Source organism: Eleutherodactylus coqui, chromosome 10, assembly GCF_035609145.1.
Source record: "Eleutherodactylus coqui strain aEleCoq1 chromosome 10, aEleCoq1.hap1, whole genome shotgun sequence".
NCBI classification, from domain to species: domain Eukaryota; kingdom Metazoa; phylum Chordata; class Amphibia; order Anura; family Eleutherodactylidae; genus Eleutherodactylus; species Eleutherodactylus coqui.
This window is the reverse complement of record NC_089846.1, coordinates 75,103,211-75,126,243: the sequence shown is the minus strand read 5'-3', so window position 1 is coordinate 75,126,243 and position 23,033 is coordinate 75,103,211. Positions and strand designations below refer to the sequence as shown.

The 23,033-nt window shown below is 53.3% G+C and overlaps 1 protein-coding gene across 2 annotated transcripts in view; it reads left to right on the top strand.

Annotated features, from left to right (window-relative positions):
- Positions 1-9,563, top strand: part of RXRB (retinoid X receptor beta) — a 43,182-nt gene extending 33,619 nt beyond the window's left edge. For both annotated transcript variants that reach the window (XM_066581298.1, XM_066581297.1), the window contains one exon: positions 7,783-9,563. In XM_066581298.1, the coding sequence (XP_066437395.1) occupies positions 7,783-7,930 (148 nt within the window). In that variant the 3' untranslated portion in view covers positions 7,931-9,563. The remainder of the gene's footprint in view (positions 1-7,782) is intronic.
- The last annotated feature ends 13,470 nt before the right edge of the window (positions 9,564-23,033 follow it).

The following is a 23,033-nucleotide window of genomic DNA, read 5'->3' as shown; positions in this document are numbered from 1 at the left end:
TGGGGCCAGGTTCCGCGCAGAAGCCGCCGCTGCTGCTGCTGGGGCCAGGTTCCGCGCAGAAGCCGCCGCTGCTGCTGCTGGGGCCAGGTTCCGCGCAGAAGCCGCCGCTGCTGCTGCTGGGGCCAGGTTCCGCGCAGAAGCCGCCGCTGCTGCTGCTGGGGCCAGGTTCCGCGCAGAAGCCGCCGCTGCTGCTGCTGGGGCCAGGTTCCGCGCAGAAGCCGCCGCTGCTGCTGCTGGGGCCAGGTTCCGCGCAGAAGCCGCCGCTGCTGGGGCCAGGTTCCGCGCAGAAGCCGCCGCTGCTGGGGCCAGGTTCCGCGCAGAAGCCGCCGCTGCTGGGGCCAGGTTCCGCGCAGAAGCCGCCGCTGCTGGGGCCAGGTTCCGCGCAGAAGCCGCCGCTGCTGGGGCCAGGTTCCGCGCAGAAGCCGCCGCTGCTGGGGCCAGGTTCCGCGCAGAAGCCGCCGCTGCTGGGGCCAGGTTCCGCGCAGAAGCCGCCGCTGCTGGGGCCAGGTTCCGCGCAGAAGCCGCCGCTGCTGGGGCCAGGTTCCGCGCAGAAGCCGCCGCTGCTGGGGCCAGGTTCCGCGCAGAAGCCGCCGCCGCTGCTGCTGCTGGGGCCAGGTTCCGCGCAGAAGCCGCCGCCGCTGCTGCTGCTGGGGCCAGGTTCCGCGCAGAAGCCGCCGCCGCTGCTGCTGCTGGGGCCAGGTTCCGCGCAGAAGCCGCCGCCGCTGCTGCTGCTGGGGCCAGGTTCCGCGCAGAAGCCGCCGCCGCTGCTGCTGCTGGGGCCAGGTTCCGCGCAGAAGCCGCCGCCGCTGCTGCTGCTGGGGCCAGGTTCCGCGCAGAAGCCGCCGCCGCTGCTGCTGCTGGGGCCAGGTTCCGCGCAGAAGCCGCCGCCGCTGCTGCTGCTGGGGCCAGGTTCCGCGCAGAAGCCGCCGCCGCTGCTGCTGCTGGGGCCAGGTTCCGCGCAGAAGCCGCCGCCGCTGCTGCTGCTGGGGCCAGGTTCCGCGCAGAAGCCGCCGCCGCTGCTGCTGCTGGGGCCAGGTTCCGCGCAGAAGCCGCCGCCGCCGCTGCTGCTGCTGGGGCCAGGTTCCGCGCAGAAGCCGCCGCCGCCGCTGCTGCTGCTGGGGCCAGGTTCCGCGCAGAAGCCGCCGCCGCCGCTGCTGCTGCTGGGGCCAGGTTCCGCGCAGAAGCCGCCGCCGCCGCTGCTGCTGCTGGGGCCAGGTTCCGCGCAGAAGCCGCCGCCGCTGCTGCTGCTGCTGGGGCCAGGTTCCGCGCAGAAGCCGCCGCCGCTGCTGCTGGGGCCAGGTTCCGCGCAGAAGCCGCCGCCGCTGCTGCTGCTGCTGGGGCCAGGTTCCGCGCAGAAGCCGCCGCCGCTGCTGCTGCTGCTGGGGCCAGGTTCCGCGCAGAAGCCGCCGCCGCTGCTGCTGCTGCTGGGGCCAGGTTCCGCGCAGAAGCCGCCGCCGCTGCTGCTGCTGCTGGGGCCAGGTTCCGCGCAGAAGCCGCCGCCGCCGCTGCTGGGGCCAGGTTCCGCGCAGAAGCCGCCGCCGCTGCTGCTGCTGGGGCCAGGTTCCGCGCAGAAGCCGCCGCCGCTGCTGCTGCTGGGGCCAGGTTCCGCGCAGAAGCCGCCGCCGCTGCTGCTGCTGGGGCCAGGTTCCGCGCAGCCGCCGCCGCTGCTGCTGCTGGGGCCAGGTTCCGCGCAGAAGCCGCCGCCGCTGCTGCTGCTGGGGCCAGGTTCCGCGCAGAAGCCGCCGCCGCTGCTGCTGCTGGGGCCAGGTTCCGCGCAGAAGCCGCCGCCGCTGCTGCTGCTGGGGCCAGGTTCCGCGCAGAAGCCGCCGCCGCTGCTGCTGCTGGGGCCAGGTTCCGCGCAGAAGCCGCCGCTGCTGCTGCTGGGGCCAGGTTCCGCGCAGAAGCCGCCGCTGCTGCTGCTGGGGCCAGGTTCCGCGCAGAAGCCGCCGCCGCTGCTGCTGCTGGGGCCAGGTTCCGCGCAGAAGCCGCCGCCGCTGCTGCTGCTGGGGCCAGGTTCCGCGCAGAAGCCGCCGCCGCTGCTGCTGCTGGGGCCAGGTTCCGCGCAGAAGCCGCCGCCGCTGCTGCTGCTGGGGCCAGGTTCCGCGCAGAAGCCGCCGCCGCTGCTGCTGCTGGGGCCAGGTTCCGCGCAGAAGCCGCCGCCGCTGCTGCTGCTGGGGCCAGGTTCCGCGCAGAAGCCGCCGCCGCTGCTGGGGCCAGGTTCCGCGCAGAAGCCGCCGCCGCTGCTGGGGCCAGGTTCCGCGCAGAAGCCGCCGCCGCTGCTGCTGCTGGGGCCAGGTTCCGCGCAGAAGCCGCCGCCGCTGCTGCTGCTGGGGCCAGGTTCCGCGCAGAAGCCGCCGCCGCTGCTGCTGCTGGGGCCAGGTTCCGCGCAGAAGCCGCCGCCGCTGCTGCTGCTGGGGCCAGGTTCCGCGCAGAAGCCGCCGCCGCTGCTGCTGCTGGGGCCAGGTTCCGCGCAGAAGCCGCCGCCGCTGCTGCTGCTGGGGCCAGGTTCCGCGCAGAAGCCGCCGCCGCTGCTGGGGCCAGGTTCCGCGCAGAAGCCGCCGCCGCTGCTGGGGCCAGGTTCCGCGCAGAAGCCGCCGCCGCTGCTGGGGCCAGGTTCCGCGCAGAAGCCGCCGCCGCTGCTGGGGCCAGGTTCCGCGCAGAAGCCGCCGCCGCTGCTGGGGCCAGGTTCCGCGCAGAAGCCGCCGCTGCTGCTGCTGGGGCCAGGTTCCGCGCAGAAGCCGCCGCTGCTGCTGCTGGGGCCAGGTTCCGCGCAGAAGCCGCCGCTGCTGCTGCTGGGGCCAGGTTCCGCGCAGAAGCCGCCGCTGCTGCTGGGGCCAGGTTCCGCGCAGAAGCCGCCGCCGCCGCTGCTGCTGCTGGGGCCAGGTTCCGCGCAGAAGCCGCCGCTGCTGCTGCTGGGGCCAGGTTCCGCGCAGAAGCCGCCGCTGCTGCTGCTGGGGCCAGGTTCCGCGCAGAAGCCGCCGCTGCTGCTGGGGCCAGGTTCCGCGCAGAAGCCGCCGCTGCTGCTGGGGCCAGGTTCCGCGCAGAAGCCGCCGCCGCTGCTGGGGCCAGGTTCCGCGCAGAAGCCGCCGCCGCTGCTGCTGCTGGGGCCAGGTTCCGCGCAGAAGCCGCCGCCGCTGCTGCTGCTGGGGCCAGGTTCCGCGCAGAAGCCGCCGCCGCTGCTGCTGCTGGGGCCAGGTTCCGCGCAGAAGCCGCCGCCGCCGCTGCTGCTGCTGGGGCCAGGTTCCGCGCAGAGGCCGCCGCTGCTGCTGCTGGGGCCAGGTTCCGCGCAGAAGCCGCCGCCGCTGCTGCTGCTGGGGCCAGGTTCCGCGCAGAAGCCGCCGCCGCTGCTGCTGCTGGGGCCAGGTTCCGCGCAGAAGCCGCCGCCGCTGCTGCTGCTGGGGCCAGGTTCCGCGCAGAAGCCGCCGCCGCTGCTGCTGCTGGGGCCAGGTTCCGCGCAGAAGCCGCCGCCGCTGCTGCTGCTGGGGCCAGGTTCCGCGCAGAAGCCGCCGCCGCTGCTGCTGCTGGGGCCAGGTTCCGCGCAGAAGCCGCCGCCGCTGCTGCTGCTGGGGCCAGGTTCCGCGCAGAAGCCGCCGCCGCTGCTGCTGCTGGGGCCAGGTTCCGCGCAGAAGCCGCCGCCGCTGCTGCTGCTGGGGCCAGGTTCCGCGCAGAAGCCGCCGCTGCTGCTGCTGGGGCCAGGTTCCGCGCAGAAGCCGCCGCTGCTGCTGCTGGGGCCAGGTTCCGCGCAGAAGCCGCCGCTGCTGCTGCTGGGGCCAGGTTCCGCGCAGAAGCCGCCGCTGCTGCTGCTGGGGCCAGGTTCCGCGCAGAAGCCGCCGCTGCTGCTGCTGGGGCCAGGTTCCGCGCAGAAGCCGCCGCTGCTGCTGCTGGGGCCAGGTTCCGCGCAGAAGCCGCCGCTGCTGCTGCTGGGGCCAGGTTCCGCGCAGAAGCCGCCGCTGCTGCTGCTGGGGCCAGGTTCCGCGCAGAAGCCGCCGCTGCTGCTGCCGGGGCCAGGTTCCGCGCAGAAGCCGCCGCTGCTGCTGCCGGGGCCAGGTTCCGCGCAGAAGCCGCCGCTGCTGCTGCCGGGGCCAGGTTCCGCGCAGAAGCCGCCGCTGCTGCTGCCGGGGCCAGGTTCCGCGCAGAAGCCGCCGCTGCTGCTGCCGGGGCCAGGTTCCGCGCAGAAGCCGCCGCTGCTGCTGCCGGGGCCAGGTTCCGCGCAGAAGCCGCCGCTGCTGCTGCCGGGGCCTGGTTCCGCGCAGAAGCCGCCGCTGCTGCTGCCGGGGCCAGGTTCCGCGCAGAAGCCGCCGCTGCTGCTGCCGGGGCCAGGTTCCGCGCAGAAGCCGCCGCTGCTGCTGCCGGGGCCAGGTTCCGCGCAGAAGCCGCCGCTGCTGCTGCCGGGGCCAGGTTCCGCGCAGAAGCCGCCGCTGCTGCTGCCGGGGCCAGGTTCCGCGCAGAAGCCGCCGCTGCTGCTGCCGGGGCCAGGTTCCGCGCAGAAGCCGCCGCTGCTGCTGCCGGGGCCAGGTTCCGCGCAGAAGCCGCCGCTGCTGCTGCCGGGGCCAGGTTCCGCGCAGAAGCCGCCGCTGCTGCTGCCGGGGCCAGGTTCCGCGCAGAAGCCGCCGCTGCTGCTGCCGGGGCCAGGTTCCGCGCAGAAGCCGCCGCTGCTGCTGCCGGGGCCAGGTTCCGCGCAGAAGCCGCCGCTGCTGCTGCCGGGGCCAGGTTCCGCGCAGAAGCCGCCGCTGCTGCTGCCGGGGCCAGGTTCCGCGCAGAAGCCGCCGCTGCTGCTGCCGGGGCCAGGTTCCGCGCAGAAGCCGCCGCTGCTGCTGCCGCCGGGGCCAGGTTCCGCGCAGAAGCCGCCGCTGCTGCTGCCGCCGGGGCCAGGTTCCGCGCAGAAGCCGCCGCTGCTGCTGCCGGGGCCAGGTTCCGCGCAGAAGCCGCCGCTGCTGCTGCCGGGGCCAGGTTCCGCGCAGAAGCCGCCGCTGCTGCCGCCGGGGCCAGGTTCCGCGCAGAAGCCGCTGCTGCCGCCGGGGCCAGGTTCCGCGCAGAAGCCGCTGCTGCCGCCGGGGCCAGGTTCCGCGCAGAAGCCGCTGCTGCCGCCGGGGCCAGGTTCCGCGCAGAAGCCGCTGCTGCCGCCGGGGCCAGGTTCCGCGCAGAAGCCGCTGCTGCCGCCGGGGCCAGGTTCCGCGCAGAAGCCGCCGGGGCCAGGTTCCGCGCAGAAGCCGCCGGGGCCAGGTTCCGCGCAGAAGCCGCCGGGGCCAGGTTCCGCGCAGAAGCCGCCGGGGCCAGGTTCCGCGCAGAAGCCGCCGGGGCCAGGTTCCGCGCAGAAGCCGCCGGGGCCAGGTTCCGCGCAGAAGCCGCCGGGGCCAGGTTCCGCGCGCGTTCCGCGCAGAAGCCGCCGGGGCCAGGTTCCGCGCAGAAGCCGCCGGGGCCAGGTTCCGCGCGCGTTCCGCGCAGAAGCCGCCGGGGCCAGGTTCCGCGCGCGTTCCGCGCAGACTCCAATGCTGCCAGGGCTGGATTCTGCTTGCGGTATGTGTAGACGCCACGGCCGGACTTTGCATGCATAATCCGACCCGGTCATGTGCAGGCAGCCTACCGTAGTGATGGTCGTATTACAGTAAGAACACCCATATGATACCCTAGTAATGTTGGTCCAGTCATGTTGTACCTGCAGTATGTTCCTCATAGTTATACTAGAGGATATAACTGCACCGCTGCGTGCAGTCATGTGGTGTAAGGTGTGCCACGTCGGTCAGTAAGTCGCAGTAGGTGATTGCTGTGCCTACTGGTGCGTGGATTAGGGGATTGTGGTGACAACGCGTTGCAGGAAATCTGCTGCATTTTACACTGAGCAATGTGGGGGAAGAAACCATCAGCGCGCCGAGGAAACACCTGCGGTGTCAGCTGACCTGCGCTGCACGGCCATTTATACCACGGATCTTCATGATGGATTTCGCCCCTCCAGATAATGGATACAGGTTCGGAGGTTCGACGCGTTTCTATGTTAAATATCAACGTTTTATCAGGAACCTTATACATAACGTTACCTAATGGTCTTTGTAATGTAGGGCTAACACCTACGGAGCTGGTTTAGCATGTACCCTCATGGTGAATAAAGAGCCCTAGCTGTATTATGCAGGCTAGATACCAAAGTGTCACAATACAGCCATGCATAGAGTTATGATGAACTAAAAAATGATTTTGGAGAACTGCTTTTTCACTATAGGGTACAGTAGAGACCTTCTGTTCTAGCAGAAATAGAGATGTTCTGCAACCAGCATCTTTGCTGAATGCTAGAAAGGCCCTATCCCTAAGTTAACTCCTAAACAATGTCTGATTCAAATGACTAAGAACCCAGAAACCAGCTAACTACCTAAATAAAGGTGATATGGTGCAAGACAGAGGAGAGAGAGTGCCTCCGGCCTTGATGGTAGGTCGGAGGTTAACCATTAACCCTTTCCAATCCACTGTCTGATGTCTGAAGACATTATGATTTAAGGCTGTAAAGCTCAGATGTTGGAAGACATCCGTCGGGGTTCTCTTACTGTATATGACCAGCCTCTCTGCTGTCGGAGCCTATCCAACGTGTCACCTCATGCAGTACTGGCTTTAGCCAGCATATAGCACCATTGTATAACAGCAGAAAAAGAGTAAGCCCCCAAGGAAAACCAGGATGCAAATTGGATTGGAAAGGGTTGAGGCCGGAGGCGCTATCTCTCCTGTCTTGCACCATATCTAGCCTGCATAATACAGCTAGGGCTCTTTATTCACAACTACATGCTAAACCAGCTCCGTAGGTGTTAGCTCTACATTTACAATGACCATTAGGAAACATTATGCATAAGGTTTCTGATAAAGCGTTGATATTTAACGTAGAAGCGCATCAAACCTCTTATATTTCCACATCATTTTTTAGGGGACTGTGCTTCTATTGTGTCACAGTACTCTGACCTTATTCAGTCCTTTAGCATTGCTGAATAACTGTATTTTGCATGCATGATTTAGTAGCACAGACAGTGTCAGCTAGTCCTCTTTGAGTCCAGCAGTGGAATTTGGACACTGCCATTTATGCATCTGAGCCCTATGAATCATATGGTGGACCAATCGTTCTGCCTAATAGTTCTCAGTATGACTTACTTTTTGGCTTGTGTCCCTTTACAGGGGATTAGTCTCCTCTAATGAGACTTCACTATACTGACTCATATACATGAGGCCAGCCCCTCTAATTTTTGTTTACTGAAGCCTATTACAAATATGACCCAGTAACAATAAGCAATTGCGTGTTGTGTTTTTGTTAAGCCCTAGTCTAATTTTAATTTAATCCTAATAAATATCATTATTTTAATGTTAACCCCCCCCCCCCCCCAAAGAATTCTCCTGTGTATATCAATATCACTTACTTGTATGGCCAAAAAAGTGAAAAAAGAGTTCTTGTGGTTGTGGGGAGCGGTCTCACGGTCAGGTTTTGGGGGAAGTGGTCTCACAGCCAGGCTGTGTGCGGGAGGCGGTCTAACAGCCAGGTTGTCCATTAGAACACTATGTTGCTAGACCATTTTTGCCATGGGCAGTTACAGCACTGTTGGTGAGATGTCACTGCACGGTGTTCATAACTGGGTCGTTGGAGGCATTAAGAATGAAGAATGCTCCGTGAGTATTATAAGTATGCAATGTGCATTTCTGCATTGGTTGGAGTATCATGAGAACCATTGTGGAGTTTTCCTTTATGAGGTAAGTGACTTAAAGCTTATTGTACGGCTTGTTTCTCAACCCAATCTCTTCTGCCTTTCACCTAAGGTTTGCAAAACTGCTCCTCCGTCTCCCCGCCCTGCGCTCGATCGGACTCAAGTGTCTTGAACACCTCTTCTTTTTCAAACTCATTGGAGACACTCCAATAGACACCTTCTTGATGGAGATGCTTGAGGCTCCCCACCAGCTGTCTTGAGAAGACTGTTGACTGCTGCTCCATCGCAAAAGACAGCTAGTATCCATACTCTAATAGATCGCTTCCAACTGGAGATGTTCTAGGCGCCTCTAATGCTATCGGGAGAGAGCGCCTGCACTGGTCAGACTGCTGCTCGGTCCCCTCTCCTTCCGCTGACGGTCTTCGGTCTTCTCACTCATAGACAACATCCAAATCAGAAAGGTTGGATTAAATGCAACTAATTTGTAGGAAGCGCAAACAAAAGCTCCAAAGTAGACATAACCTTCCAGGTGCCCTGTAGAGGTACAGATGCTTCCAGAAAGTGACCTGCCAGCTAACGACCGCTGCTGAGGCTTCCACTAAAGGTGATGATACCAGCTCCATCTATGAACTTGTGTACAGTATTTTTCTTTTCTCATTGTGACACTCCTATGCAATACCCTCGATTAATCTCCCTATTTGATAACTATGCTAAGAATGGAGGTCTCAGAAGAGAGGAGACCCCCTTGATGTTGTGACACCACCAAGAGCTCTTCTGAGAGATGTGAACTCTATGAAGGAGACCAACGTCAAGCAGCAGCCATCTTTGTTCCTAACTCATTGAGCTGACGATGGACTGCTAATTGAGGAACGGACTATTACTGATGATTGGAATGGACGATGGGAGTTAACGGGGTTTCTGGGGTTCTTTATAAAATGTAATGAGTCCTGTTTAATCAGAGGAGGATTCAGAACGGATCCTCACGCCCTCTTGGTCTAGCCGATTTTTAGGTTCCCTATCTGATTACTGCACTTGTTAGGGTAGAGGGGTGACTACTTGGGTGAAGGGGACCTCTGTATTCTTTCTTGGTATCGCTCATTAACTCTTTAGGGGTGGAATATTAATAATGACTGCTCTGCTTTTTCTTGGGGTGCGTGAACGAAAACCAGAGGACGTATGCACCTTCTGAAGAAAGATCCAAGAATTTTGGCTGCCCCGCTTGGTTAAACCAGTTATTTTATGATCAATCATTTTATTTGCAAGGAAGATTATTATATTGCACATGATTTTAAGACTTTGTTTTAAAGAAGGGGTTAAAAAATGACCCGTCTCCAGATTTGTTTAGTGTTTTTTATGTATAACCAGGTGGGATTTGGGATTGTATCCACCCCCTCCCCCTTTCTCTATAATAACCTAAAGTGGATGAATTAGTTGTGAGTTGGCACCACGCAGTTATTAATCTGCCTGTGGATGAACTGTGGCCGGTGTGATGTCGTCCTCGTTCCCCCTTCCTTTACTTTCAAGGACCTTTTTGCTGCTAGCCCACGCCCACCAATGTTTCTTTCCTCCCCATAATCCTTGTACCTCCTTCACATTTTTTTTTCTTTACTCAACAATTTAAAGATCCCGAAATTTGCCTATTGTCTGTCACTCGTTCTAATATTTCTGCTAACGTTGTGTCGTTTTCTTAAACCCATCCTGCTGTCGCCTGCGGATACAGAGAGAAATGTTACACACAAACCCCCCCCCCCCCACTTTGTTATATACACTTTCTAGGAGGCAGCTCCTCGTGGGAGGGATTGGAAGGTAAGGCTCCTCCCATTGGTGGCCCTATTCTGCGCTCGTTTATTATTCCTGTTGCTTGGAATGAATATTAAAGAGAATTTAGCTCTGCCCTCCGATTCTTGCTTCTTCATCTTGCGATGCTACACTGAACCGTCAATTACTGAGATGTAAAGCAAAGAGCACAAAGAAACCAATGTGCATCATCTATAGAATAATATAGGTCTTCATTCTTGGATTTGGGTGAATTTTTCTGCAATGGCAAATCAAAAATTCATAATTTTGTCAAAATCTCATGTTCCCCCGCGGCTTTGTTGTGGTTCCCCCCCATAATTACATTTGGGGAACATCTACAGCACCGATTCATTGGTGTTAAAGTCTGCACTGTGGGTGCGTTCAGTGCGGATGTTTCATGCAGCGTGGGGCTGAGACCTTGTAGAGTCTAATCTGCTTTGCTGCTCCGGTAAAAGCTGCAGATTTACTATCTGCAATTCTGTGGCAGCAACTCTGCAGCATATTAACCACATGTGACTTACCTCACCAATGAATAGTCAGCTTTCTAAGCATCTTTAAAGAGACTCGCCATGTTTTGGCAGTCTTCTCTGAGCATGAGGGAGCCCCCATCACACTGATTACACGGATATGTCTGCTGTAGGGATCTGTGCAGGAGTTTGGGAGAAACTTACATTTTATTAGTAGATGGCATGCCCAGAAGTAGTCCTGTATATTCATAAGTTGCAGCTGCACCCACCCGCCCTCCAGCCAATCATTGGCAGCTCTTGCTCTAGGCACAGTAGTAGGCAGGCAGCTGTCAACCATTGGCTGGAGGGCGGGACTGGCCTGCAGCTTATGAATATACAGGACTACTTTAAGTAGTCCTCTGTGTATTTGCTGCCACTGAAAAAAATGCTTTTCCAAAACTTCTGCCCAGATCTACTCAACAGACACATCAGTGTAATCAGTGTGACAGCCACTATCATGTGCTGCTCTCAAACAAGGCTGCAAAAACATGGTGGCAGTCTCTAAGTTCTCAAATTGTCCTTAATGCCCCCCTCTTCTGCCGACAACTTCGTCTATTAGTGCTCTTCTGCTTCTCTGGATCCGCTGTGACTTGGCTTGCCACACGAGAAAAAGCCTCACTTTTGCTGCCTTTTCCTCTCCGCACCTCCAAGCCTGATCCTCCTCAGCAGCTCTTCTCTGTAAGCTAGCTGTAGCCTGGCTGCGCCGGAGTCGCCTGCTGTGCGCAGAGCAGTACCTTCCCCTCAAGGTCAATGGCTGTATAACGCTGCAGCAGCACAGGTTTATGAGGTGTCGCTCCTGTCACATCAACCGGATCAGCTTCTACCAGGAGGTAAGTCCTAGCAGGGACCAGGGAGTCGCCGGCTGTCATATACCCATCTGAAATACACTATATGAACAAAAGCAATTGGACCCTGAAAGTTTTTCAGAAAAAGTGCTTTATTCTATTTAAGAAAAAACACGTAATCTTGTAGATGTGAGACCTTGTACTGGCTAACAAATGCATGATGATATAGCAGCTTTTGGGTTTTTTCATAACCCTTCATCAGGCTAAAATGAAATAAGGGTTTCATTTAAGCATGAGGAAGGATCAACAGAGGATCCGGAATCCTTGCTGTAACATCATGTATTGCTGGCCGGTAAACAGTCTTCTATCTACAAGACTACGTGTTGTCTCTTACTGGGAGCAATCGCACTTTACTGGCCAACAAAAATACAAGCGCTCGCTCGGATGAAGAGTTATTACAAAATGAGCAGCCTTTTATTTTACCCATGCCCCTCCCAGCAGGCCATGCGGCAAACTCAGGGTTTGCTGAAAAGTTTGCAGTGTCCAAATACTTTTGTCCATGTAGTGTATAATGAGGGTTGGGCTGGAGGAGAGTCGTGTAAGACCTGCTGACGCCGCTGATCGCAACTGTATTGTGCAGCGCAAGAACTATAAGGCCGGCTCCCCCCAGCGGAATGTCATCGTGTACAATATACAGTGATTGGGGTCAGTGACGACATTGACTTTCATTAATTACTTGCGTATATTCATTGCATGTAAATGAGGAAGGCAGCGTGTTGTAGAGCCTTGTTCTCTGTGGGCCAGTATGAGATCGCTGCATTGCATATATGCAATGTTTTATACATGTGTTGCTAGGGGGAAAAAAAACCAACAAAACAAGGAAAGTAGTTTAATTTTTATTTTCTTCTTTGAACTAGGAAGCCAGTGGCGGACATTGTGAGATGCACAGGCATGCGTGATCAGTCGCGGTGATCACAGCTCCACACGACGGCAAAGCGCTGCATTATACCGTACGTTGGTGTGAGCCCGCCCTACAGGAAAGAGTTTTACTTCTGTAATTTATTCATCCATCTGATAGTAACACACCGAGGTGGCCACTAGAGGGCAGCGCTACCACAGCCACGGAATATGGCCGCAGCAACACGTAGGGATCAGCTGCTGTGTGTGTAATAATGTGTCAGTGGCCGCAATCACAGTAAGATATAATGACCTGTGTTTACGTATATTAGGGGGGAATCGTTGGCATGATGGACATTGTGCTTTCCCTGTTGTAGGGTCTTGTACAAATATTTGGATATATATATATATATATATATATATATATATATATATATACAGTAGCAATAAGTTTGTAGCATTTTCAGGTGCTGGGAGAAACACAAAGATCAATTTCGTGGAGAGACGCCGCGTCCGTGTTTGTATGTATAGCGGACGCTCTTTAGAAACTTTCTTGGGGTGTTTGTCTGGTCCAGGAAGTAGAAGACCAGGGTGAGGGTGCCTTCACACGGACGAGGGCGATATCACACTTGCTGCCATGGGAAACTCACATCCCTGCAGGCTGAAGGAATCCCCAGTGCGACTTTCACACCCGCAGAAGGAGGTCGCTGAGTTCTCCCATTGCATTCAATGGGGCCGATGCTGCTGCTGCCGCCGCCAGTTCCCCTGAGAACATTGGGTGATATCGCAGGAAGATAGGACGTACCGTGATTTGTTTCTCGCATCGCATTACCTCGCGGTGCCATGCAGGAAAACATCGCTCATGTGTATGACCCTGTTCAAAAGAACGGGGCTTTTATTTGTTTGTCTCGGACTGCACAAATCTTGCAAATTTTCGCCCTACGGCACCTTAAGACCGTTTTCACATGGGCGAGAAAATAGCAAATGGCAAGGGGGTCATTCACATTTGTCCACTGAAAACAGTGGGAGAACTCCGCTATCCCCGACTGTGACACCCTGAGGTGATGCAGGGCTGGTTTCACATGAAAACTCCTCACATCCACAGGGCGATATCTGCTGTGATTCACACCCCCATATTGCCCTCACCCGTGTGAAACCTGCACCATTCATCTAGGTAGTGCATCCATCTGCTGCAGCTTCACATCGCCTTGCCGTCCGCATCTAAACTCCATATTAACCTATAAGGATAGTTCTTGAGTGTGAGGAGACCCCCAACCCGGTACAACAGAGAACCTGCAACCCCCATGCAGCTCCTCATCCAGACTGTGACGGCGGTCCTGCTGCTATGGAGTAGCAGTGCGCCAGGTAAGCGCAGGCGGTTGTGGGGTAGAGCGTAGTGCGGTGCTGTCTCTGTACGGATTTGTTCCCATCAGTGGTTTTGTTTTTCATTCTGCAGTTATGTCAGCCGAGCATCAAAATGGACAAACAACGGTTCCATTTTAGGGTGTATTCAGACGGGCGCAACCTACACGGAGAAAGAGCTCATTCACATGAGCGGTTTTTCACGTGGACAGTCTGAGTTTGAAACCCCCCCCCCCCCCCCCATCCTATCCTTGTGCAAACCTCACCTGGGAACGTGTAGCGTCCTGCGTGTCAGACGACACGGGGGTCCGTGTACTGTGCGAAGCGCGTTGTGCCTAAAGATCTTCCTCGTCCATGGTCACAGCCTTCCTGTAGATTCAGTGGGATTTTCTGCACTTCAGTTGGGCGAGTTTGATGCAATCCCATCTGTGTTCCTCATTTCACGTAGGGTGGGCGAAGCCGTCCATGCGGTTGTCTTACATTCTAGTCAGCAAGGGACGGAACGACACGGAAAGGTTTCCGCTCATCTCCATTTTTATTGTCCGGCTTACGGATGTTTTCAAATGAGCAGAAGGGGAGAAAAGAAGGCAGAACTGCTGGAAACGGAGCGAGATGAAAATATACTAATAGAGAAGAAAACCCCGTCTGGCGGATCCTTCTAGAACACAATCATCGACGTCTGTTCTGTTATTTTTATTTTTTTTTAAATTAACTGTTTAAAAATGGAAGTCAAAACCTCAATGTGAGAGGCCGACTGAACCGCGCATCAGGATGTGTTCACACGGGCGGAACCAACATACTCGTTTATATGGATGCGTTCAGACCAGGGGCTTCACATGGAGAAGATCGCAGCACGTTGAGTTTGTCGTTATGGACTGATGTTACCCGTTAGCATCCAGGGGATCGCGTAAAAGCCCAGCAAATACTTACACAGATGCTGAAACCAATTGACCCGTGCGGTTTTATCTTTTTTATGTGTGCAAAAGAAATTCAAACGCAGCGAATCTGCAGATCTTTAAAGTAAAGACGCTGCATATTTAACACTGAAAGACACATCCGCCAGGGTGCATCACAAGGCTGGGAGCGAGCTGCGCCTAAGGTTCGTGGTTACAATTCACATTGCACAGCACACAAAGCTCATTGGTGTCCTGCGGGATGCGTGGTACAGACGCCATTACATGTCCTTTTCTCATGTGAAACTTACACAAGGAGTAGACATTTTTCAAAATTTGGCCAGCCGGTTCAAACGAAAAATCGTCTGTGTGCATGAACCCAGTAAAATGAATGGTTGTTTTCCTGCGCGGTCCATCCGTATCGAAATTAGAGCTCATGTAATAATATCGCCAGTGTAAATGAGCCCATTATGACCAATATTTGTGCTACATTGTAACCACTGATAACCTATGGAGCGCCTCCAGCTCACGTCACAGTGACATGATCTGGTAAGGTGCTGCGTTGTACAGCCAGGACCGCCTCCTTGTGTATTTGGGCAGGTGCACCGCATGTTCGCGCAGATCCCCATGAGCACCTCAAGAGCGGTGGTTCTTGCGCCAGACCTGCATACGCCAAAGATGCTACAGCATCTTATTTACCTGCATTGTTTTTCCTTGTGTGCAGAAACACTGGGTGACTTTTTGTCACACCGCTCCCCCTTCCCTTAGTCCCGCCTTCTAGAATTTCTCACTGCCTCTTTTTCCATAACAATTTCTCACTTTGTTCCTATTTACACCGGACGCCCCTTCTTCTCACATGGTGCGCCAACTCACAATCCGCCCGACCTGTCTAATCCCCCCGCTCCAAGGCTTTCTAGCCTCCCCCCTTACACGTTACACTAAGCCCCCCTCCTCTTCGCCGCCATCCTTTATCCCTCCATCGCTCCTGCTTCCTCCTCCCAAGAGTCTTGCGTCCGCTCCTGAGGATGTCTTATTTTCTGCTCTCCCTCCTTTTTTAAACGTTTTACTAATAAGGTTACTTAAGAAAAAAGCCGCTTCAATAACAAGCAAAATATGAAAGAGATGTGTTCATGCAGCCTCGCTGTTATTTCAGCTCTGAAGTTCTACCTAAACAGCCGGCACAGGGCGAGTTCTCAATCCCCTCTCTGTCCTCGTGCTTTTTATATCACACCAGTCCCAGAAAAAAAAAACTGGATTTTAATTTTTTTCTCGTTCTGTCAATAGCTCCTTGTTCTTTGTGCTAGGAAGGAAAGCGAACATGGCTCTCACCTCCTGCTCCCACTACCCCTCCAAGACCCTGCCGAATATCTCAAGCCCGGGCTGTCCGCACAACGCCACCCATGCCGGAATCGCATGCTCAAAACTCCCTGGAAAGAGGGCATATAAAAAACACTAGTAAAAAAAACTTCCAGTCGTTTCCATGAGACAGGGTGGAGGGCGATACCATTAATCTCTGCTTAAGACTGCGACATGTCATGTTAAAAATCAGAAATTCTTTCCCCTCTCTGGCAGCAATCTGATAATTCCACTGCAGAGGATTTAGCTCTTCTCGGTATTTTACAGCAGGACGTTGGAAAAGAACTCCCAATATTCTTCTAGTTTCCAAGTATTGATATTGGTAGCCGCATAAAAAGAAAATGTTACAGAATTTGAAAATTGTAACTTTGAAGTTTATTGTTACTTAAACATTAATACAAAACTTGTGTCTTATTAGTTACTTTCTAGGATATAAGAGGGTTTTTCTCCGGGTTTGTATTTGCTTGTTTCTGTGACATTGAAACTGAACTCTTCCTACAGGAGTAACTGGAAGCCTTGAGGACTTTTCAGATGTGACCGGTCTCTTGGAGGCAGGTTCAGGGTAGAGGGGCCTGCTTGGTATTTCAAAAGAGACCTGTGTGCGCCCAACGTGATTAAGAATCCCAAATATTTAGTAGTCTCTTGGGTCGGTCTCGTTCATCCTCACGTCTGTAACCCCTTGTGTCTGAGATGAGGTCTTCTCCGCCTCTTCTTCTCTCCATCATCAAGTTCTGCTAATAAAAGTTATTTTCATTCTTTGCCCTTTTTCCTTCATTTTCCAATTTTATGCAGAATTAGCTCAAACTAAAAATATAATATTCTGATGTTTTCCACGCCCGTCTGGGTTGTATCCTTCTATATATTCACTCCATAGTAATGGTTTATTGTAAATCGTGTCTTGTTATACAGGGTGCAGTCAAAAAACTCACCCGCCACCATATCTCACTACTGAGGTCCTACATAGAAATAACAATATTGTACTGGAAGAGGAAGGCATGGATGGTATGACACGAGCTCCTGGGGGCCCCAGAACATGGATTTAAATTTTTGTGTTGTGACCCCTGTAAGAGAGAGTAAAACCTAATTGTACAGTCAAAGATTAGGATGTGAGAATCAGCAAATCTGCTTGCTGCATCCCTCTACGTACCGTGGGACCGCTGCTAGGACTGAAGCCAACGTAGTGAAAGTGGCCCCCTGCTACAATAGGGGCCAGTCATCCAGAAAGTCGTCCGTTGTCTGCAGGAGATTCAGGTACTGATCTGAGAATCCCTGGAATAAATACAGGGCCAATAAGGCGATCACGCTAAATTGCAACCCACATGTTCACGCTAAAATCTGCACCGTCTTCTGATTGGGTCATGCTCCTCCTAGTAATCTGCACCATCTTCTGATTGGGTCGTGCTCCTCCTAGTAATCTGCACTGTCTTCTGATTGGGTCGTGCTCCTCCTAGTAATCTGCACCATCTTCTGATTGGGTCGTGCTCCTCCTAGTAATCTGCACCATCTTCTGATTGGGTCGTGCTCCTCCTAGTAATCTGCACCATCTTCTGATTGGGTCGTGCTCCTCCTAGTAATCTGCACCATCTTCTGATTGGGTCATGCTCCTACTAGTAATCTGCACTGTCTTCTGATTGGGTCGTGCTTCTCCTAGTAATCTGCACTGTCTTCTGATTGGGTCGTGCTTCTCCTAGTAATCTGCACTGTCTTCTGATTGGGTCGTGCTTCTCCTAGTAATCTGCACTGTCTTCTGAATGGGTTGTGCTCCTCCTAGTAATCTGCACTGTCTTCTGAATGGGTTGTGCTCCTCCTAGTAATCTGTACTGTCTTCTGAATGGGTTGTGCTCCTAGTAATCTGTACTGTCTTCTGATTGGGTCGTGCTCCTCCTAGTAATCGGCACTGTCTTCTGATTGGGTCGTGCTCCTCCTAGTAATCTGCACCATCTTCTGATTGGGTCGTGCTCCTTCTAGTAATCTGCACCATCTTCTGATTGGGTCATGCTCCTACTAGTAATCTGCACTGTCTTCTGATTGGGTCGTGCTCCTCCTAGTAATCTGCACCATCTTCTGATTGGGTCATGCTCCTACTAGTAATCTGCACCGTCTTCTGATTGGGTCGTGCTCCTCCTAGTAATCTGCACCGTCTTCTGAATGGGTTGTGCTCCTCCTAGTAATCTGCACTGTCTTCTGAATGGGTTGTGCTCCTCCTAGTAATCTGTACTGTCTTCTGAATGGGTTGTGCTCCTAGTAATCTGTACTGTCTTCTGATTGGGTCGTGCTCCTCCTAGTAATCTGCACCATCTTCTGATTGGGTCGTGCTCCTTCTAGTAATCTGCACCATCTTCTGATTGGGTCGTGCTCCTCCTAGTAATCTGCACCATCTTCTGATTGGGTCGTGCTCCTTCTAGTAATCTGCACCATCTTCTGATTGGGTCATGCTCCTACTAGTAATCTGCACCGTCTTCTGATTGGGTCGTGCTCCTCCTAGTAATCTGCACCGTCTTTTGAATGGGTTGTGCTCCTCCTAGTAATCTGCACTGTCTTCTGAATGGGTTGTGCTCCTCCTAGTAATCTGCACTGTCTTCTGAATGGGTCGTGCTCCTTCTAGTAATCTGCACCATCTTCTGATTGGGTCATGCTCCTACTAGTAATTTGCACTGTCTTCTGATTACTAGGAGGAGCACGACCCAATCTGCACTGTCTTCTGATTGGGTCGTGCTCCTCCTAGTAATCTGCACCATCTTCTGATTGGGTCGTGCTCCTTCTAGTAATCTGCACCATCTTCTGATTGGGTCATGCTCCTACTAGTAATCTGCACCGTCTTCTGATTGGGTCGTGCTCCTCCTAGTAATCTGCACCGTCTTTTGATTGGGTTGTGCTCCTCTTAGTAATCTGCACTGTCTTCTGAATGGGTTGTGCTCCTCCTAGTAATCTGCACTGTCTTCTGAATGGGTTGTGCTCCTCCTAGTAATCTGCACTGTCTTCTGATTATGTTGTGCTCCTTCTAGTAATCTGCACCGTCTTCTGATTGGGTCGCGCTCCTCCTAGTAATCTGCACTGTCTTCTGATTGGGTCGCGCTCCTGCTAGTAATCTGCACCATCTTCTGATTGGGTCGTGCTTCTCTTAGTAATCTGCACCGTCTTCTGATTGGGTTGTGCTCCTCCTACTAATCAGCACCGTCTTCTGATTGGGTCGTGCTCCCACTAGTAATCTACACTGGCTTCTGATTGGGTCGTGCTACTACTAGTAATCTGCACTGGCTTCAGATTGGGTCGTGCTCCCACTAGTAATCTGCACTGGCTTATGATTGGATCGTGCTCCCACTAGTAATCTGCACTGGCTTATGATTGGATCGTGCTCCCACTAGTAATCCTGCACTGGCTTCTGATTGGATCGTGCTCCTTCTAGTAATCTGCACTGGCTTCTGCTTGGGTCGTGCTCCTCCTAGTAATCTGCATTGCATCAGCGCTTCGCCGTTCACGAACACAGACCTACAATGACGGTGCCAGCAGTGGACTGCAGAGTGGAACAGCTCCATGCATGTATCGTAGCAGGAGGCCACTTTGGGTACGCTGTCAGTAATAGCAGTGGTCCCACCGGACTAAGAGAGACTGATTTTTGCTTCCCTTCAAGTTTGTAATTGGATTTTACTCTCTTACAGGGGCCACAACACAAAATTGAAATCCATGGTCCGGGCCCCCAGGAGCCTGTGTGTCATACCATCATGTAACGCATCCACGTCTTCCTTTTCTAGTACGCTATTGTTATGGTGCCGGATCGGCTTGTTGACTACACCCGGTATTCAGGTTACAGATTTCCACCTTCCAAGGTCTCATAGAGTCTCCTGTCCTTATTTCAGTATGACTGCATGTCGCTCCAGTGGTCCGGTGGGGGCTATGCACAGAGTTTTTCTGTACATACCTCACAGATATTTAACACTTGTGCTTTCATGAATTGAAGGGAGGACCGTGAGTCTATTTCCGGGCAGTCACAAAAATAAACGTGATGCGCTTGCTGTGATGGCAGATGGCAGGCAGCGCTTCTACTTCACCGATGAGGCTTAATTATTCTTCTGATTACTTTCATTGAAAGTAGATTTGTAGGTTCAGTATGATAATGGCTACTGTCTGGCTGACGACTTCATAATTACGTTCCTGGGATTATTGGGATGGTCATATGTGTGTTATTATTTCACAACCAAAAGGTTGTAAGCAGGAAATGGTGAATCGCCTCTGTAGGACCAGCGATTGCAGGGAGCTTCCTTATAAGTCAATGTCTGCCCTTTTACCAGGCCTTATAACATGACTAATACAAGCCAAACCAGAGTTTTCTGCAGAGGGAAAAGACACCAATCTGCAGGCAGAAGTTTTGGAGTTATTGCCCCTCAATGCTGTTCAGTAAGTTTCTAGTTGGCTGGAGTTTGGGTACTTTTACTGGGGCCAATAGTTGCCAAAATAATCACTAAAAGCAATTCTGGACATCAGCCGCTCCGTGTAACCATGTGACCTGACAAAGGTAGTGCATGAGAGTCACTTGTTGGAGTCGCTTGGTTTTCAGCTCACCTAAAAACAATTGTGGGCCCAGTTAATCGGATAGCCATTATACTGAATGACTGACTACCTGTATGCTGTGAATGGAGGCGGGCGACCGGAAGAGAACTCCAGCCATTCCGCCTCCATCCACTAAGCGATAATCCTCCTCTTAGAAAGCATAGGAGTAATAATCGCTGGGACGGCTGGCAGGAGCTTAAAGGGATTCTATCACCAGTTTGACTCAGAGATGAGCTGGACGGAGACAGCCATGGCAGCTTCTCCCGGCCCACATCATGCGGACTGACAGCTCTCCCCTTTTTCGTGTATAGGGACAGAGCTGTCAGTACATGCAGCGGACGGGGAGAGGCCGGCATGGCCCACCTCTGTGACTAAAAGCTCCCCTCTGAGTCAAACGCCATGAACCTGCTGCAAGAGTCCCTTTAAGTGCCCAACAGTAGCCCCGTGTAAAGGTGCCCTTAAAGGCCTATGATTTGCGTCAGGAGGGGAAATGTTTCTCCTTGTGTAGAGCAGTAATAGGCTTATAGAGACTTGTAGGACATGCCCATTGGCAAATATGTACATGTGTATCTTCTTCTGGAGAAGACTGTAGTTTGGCTTGCATCATTAGTCATATTGCAAGGCCTTTCAGAAGGTCAGACATTGAAGCTGCCCCCTAACATGTACCATCATCTATTTCCCAGAGGAGCATTGTATGCCTAGAAGTTTCCGTAAGCCTTCTTGGCGCTCTCCACAAGGAGACCATCTCATACATCTCAATAAAATTACTTTTGATGTCCAAAGTTATGGAAAACCTACCAATGAGCATACAGGTACTAACGCAGCTTTAACCCCTTAGGGCCACGGCCTTTTATTTTTTTTCCTTCATTTTTTTCTTTCCTCCCCCCTCTCAAAAAATCATAACTCTTATCTGTCCATGAACGCTGTCTGAGAGCTTGTTTTTTGTGGGATTAGTTCTATTGTTAAATGGGACTATCTCATGTACCATGTAATGTACTGAAAAATGTGAAAAAAAACTCAGTAAGTGGAGGGGAATGGGAAAAAAACCATGCAAATTTGCCATGTTTGTGAATGTCTTGTTTCTATGGCGTACACCCTGCGGCAAAAATGACATGGACTTTATTCTATGGGACAGTACGATTGCAAAAATACAAAATATGTATAGATTTTTTTTTCTGTATGGCTGGGTTCAGACAGGGCGGATTTGCCGCAGAGTTTTCCTGCGGCAAATCTGCCTGCGGCCGCTAATCCCGGGTTTAGTGTATAGTGCCTCAGGTCCCCTGGAACAGTGGAGGCCCGGTAAAACTTTACTAGTGACTTCTCCATACAATACAACAGACTTCAGTATGCAGAGTTTACAGTGCAGGAAAACTTAGTACATATTCAGCAATTACTTGACATGAAAGTCAATGGCCACAGAATGGCAGTAATAATCACCCCGCTCTCATAGAATTCAGCACACCTAGGTGTCGATAAAAGGTGTACCGCTATACCGTGATCCAGTCTTCAGATGGCTGCATAGAAATCATAAACAGACTTAATATTATCTTCAGAGGTTCGGTAGACTTCTGCACTGTTATAAGCTGTATACAAGTATAGTCACTGGAAGCGGTAGTTACTTACTACGCCTCTCTCTTGTGGTGGGACTTTATGGGGAAGACATTTAGGCTCACTCACTCCCATGCTCTTCACATACAGTCCGGCAGTCTTTCCTTTTCTTCCATCTTCAGCGACACAACGGCTGATGGTTCACTCATGCGCCTCTGTGGTAGCAAACCCTCAGATGGTAGGTGGGTGCTCCTCGGCAGTAAAGACCGAACTCCACTCAACTCAACTCCTCTCTCCCCTCGATCTCAATTACTCATACTTATAGATTCATCCACCCCACGTCGCGTGACACTGAGAAATAGATACAATCAACATGCAGCCAAGCTCACAACTAATGATTTTAATGGGGTTAACCCCTCAGACGCTGCAGCTGTGCAACATACATACAGAAAATAGACATAACAGCTTTGCACGGTGCATTCACATAAGACAGACATGTATGACAATATAGAGGGGGGGGGGGGGTCAGAATGATGTTCTGAAACACTACAGTTCCCCTCTACCTAAAAATAAGCCTACCCGGGTGCCTCTAAAACTTATTACTTTATACTAAACATTAATTAGCTATGAGTATGCAGTACTTAAAATATGTAAATTGACTTTAAGAATAATACCTTTAAGAAAAATGCCTTCAAGAGGAATGCCTTTAAGAAAAGTAACTTTAAGAGAGAGCACATTAGTATATAACTTTTTTTTTTAAACTATACACTTCTTTTACTTAAACTTCCACCAGCACATATTCTTAAACGTTGCATAACTGTATAATACTTTGCTGTCTCTGGTGCATTAGTCTTTTGCTTAAGTATGAAAAACAGGAAAAAATTTGAAAAACACACAAACGGAGCAATGTCTCTTACATAAAGAGTCTATTTTTAGAAGAGAAACCACATTTTTTCTCTCTTTACCACCGATGACACTGGGATCTCTTCATGATCCTAGTTCGTGGACCATCCGGTTGGCGACAACATACTTTGCCAAGAGCTTATGCCCAGTGAGGCCACAGAGGACAGGCTGTCCAGGTCATGACGCTATCTTTGTGCCTTTCTGGGTGGCGTAGCTGGTCGGCAGAACTCCTGAATCACTCGTGGATTGGTGCTTGGAGGCCTCAGCTTTCTCCTCTGCGGGCACAGATGCGATACCTACCTGGGCCGCTGTAGCTGTGGTGGGATGGCCGGCAGTAGCGTGGCCTCCTCTACAGGCTTAGATGTCTTCCGTGGTCTGCACGGCTGTAAGGTCCCCGGAGAAATAAATTTTCTTTTTGCTGGTGATCTCTTTCACAAGTCCTATGAGGTCCAGGTCATCACCCCAATAATAGCAGGGTTCGGCTGGTGGGTAACCCGCCGGTACTCCGCATATCACGAGGCTGTAGCGGCAGACATGATCCTTGCTCTCTGGCCGATAATGCTTTTAGTCCAGGAGTATGCAGCCATAGTTAGCTCCTCTCACTGTGGGCACCAGCAAGTCCATGAAGCAGGGGTAGTACCCCCTCCCCACTTTGCGCCAGGCCAGGGCGTTGGCTTTTTGGCGCCAATTGTGTTTGGTGGGAATTTGTTGGCGAAAGTGAACTTTGAGGGGGGCCATTATGATAGGCGCCATCTTGGTTGCGCCCAA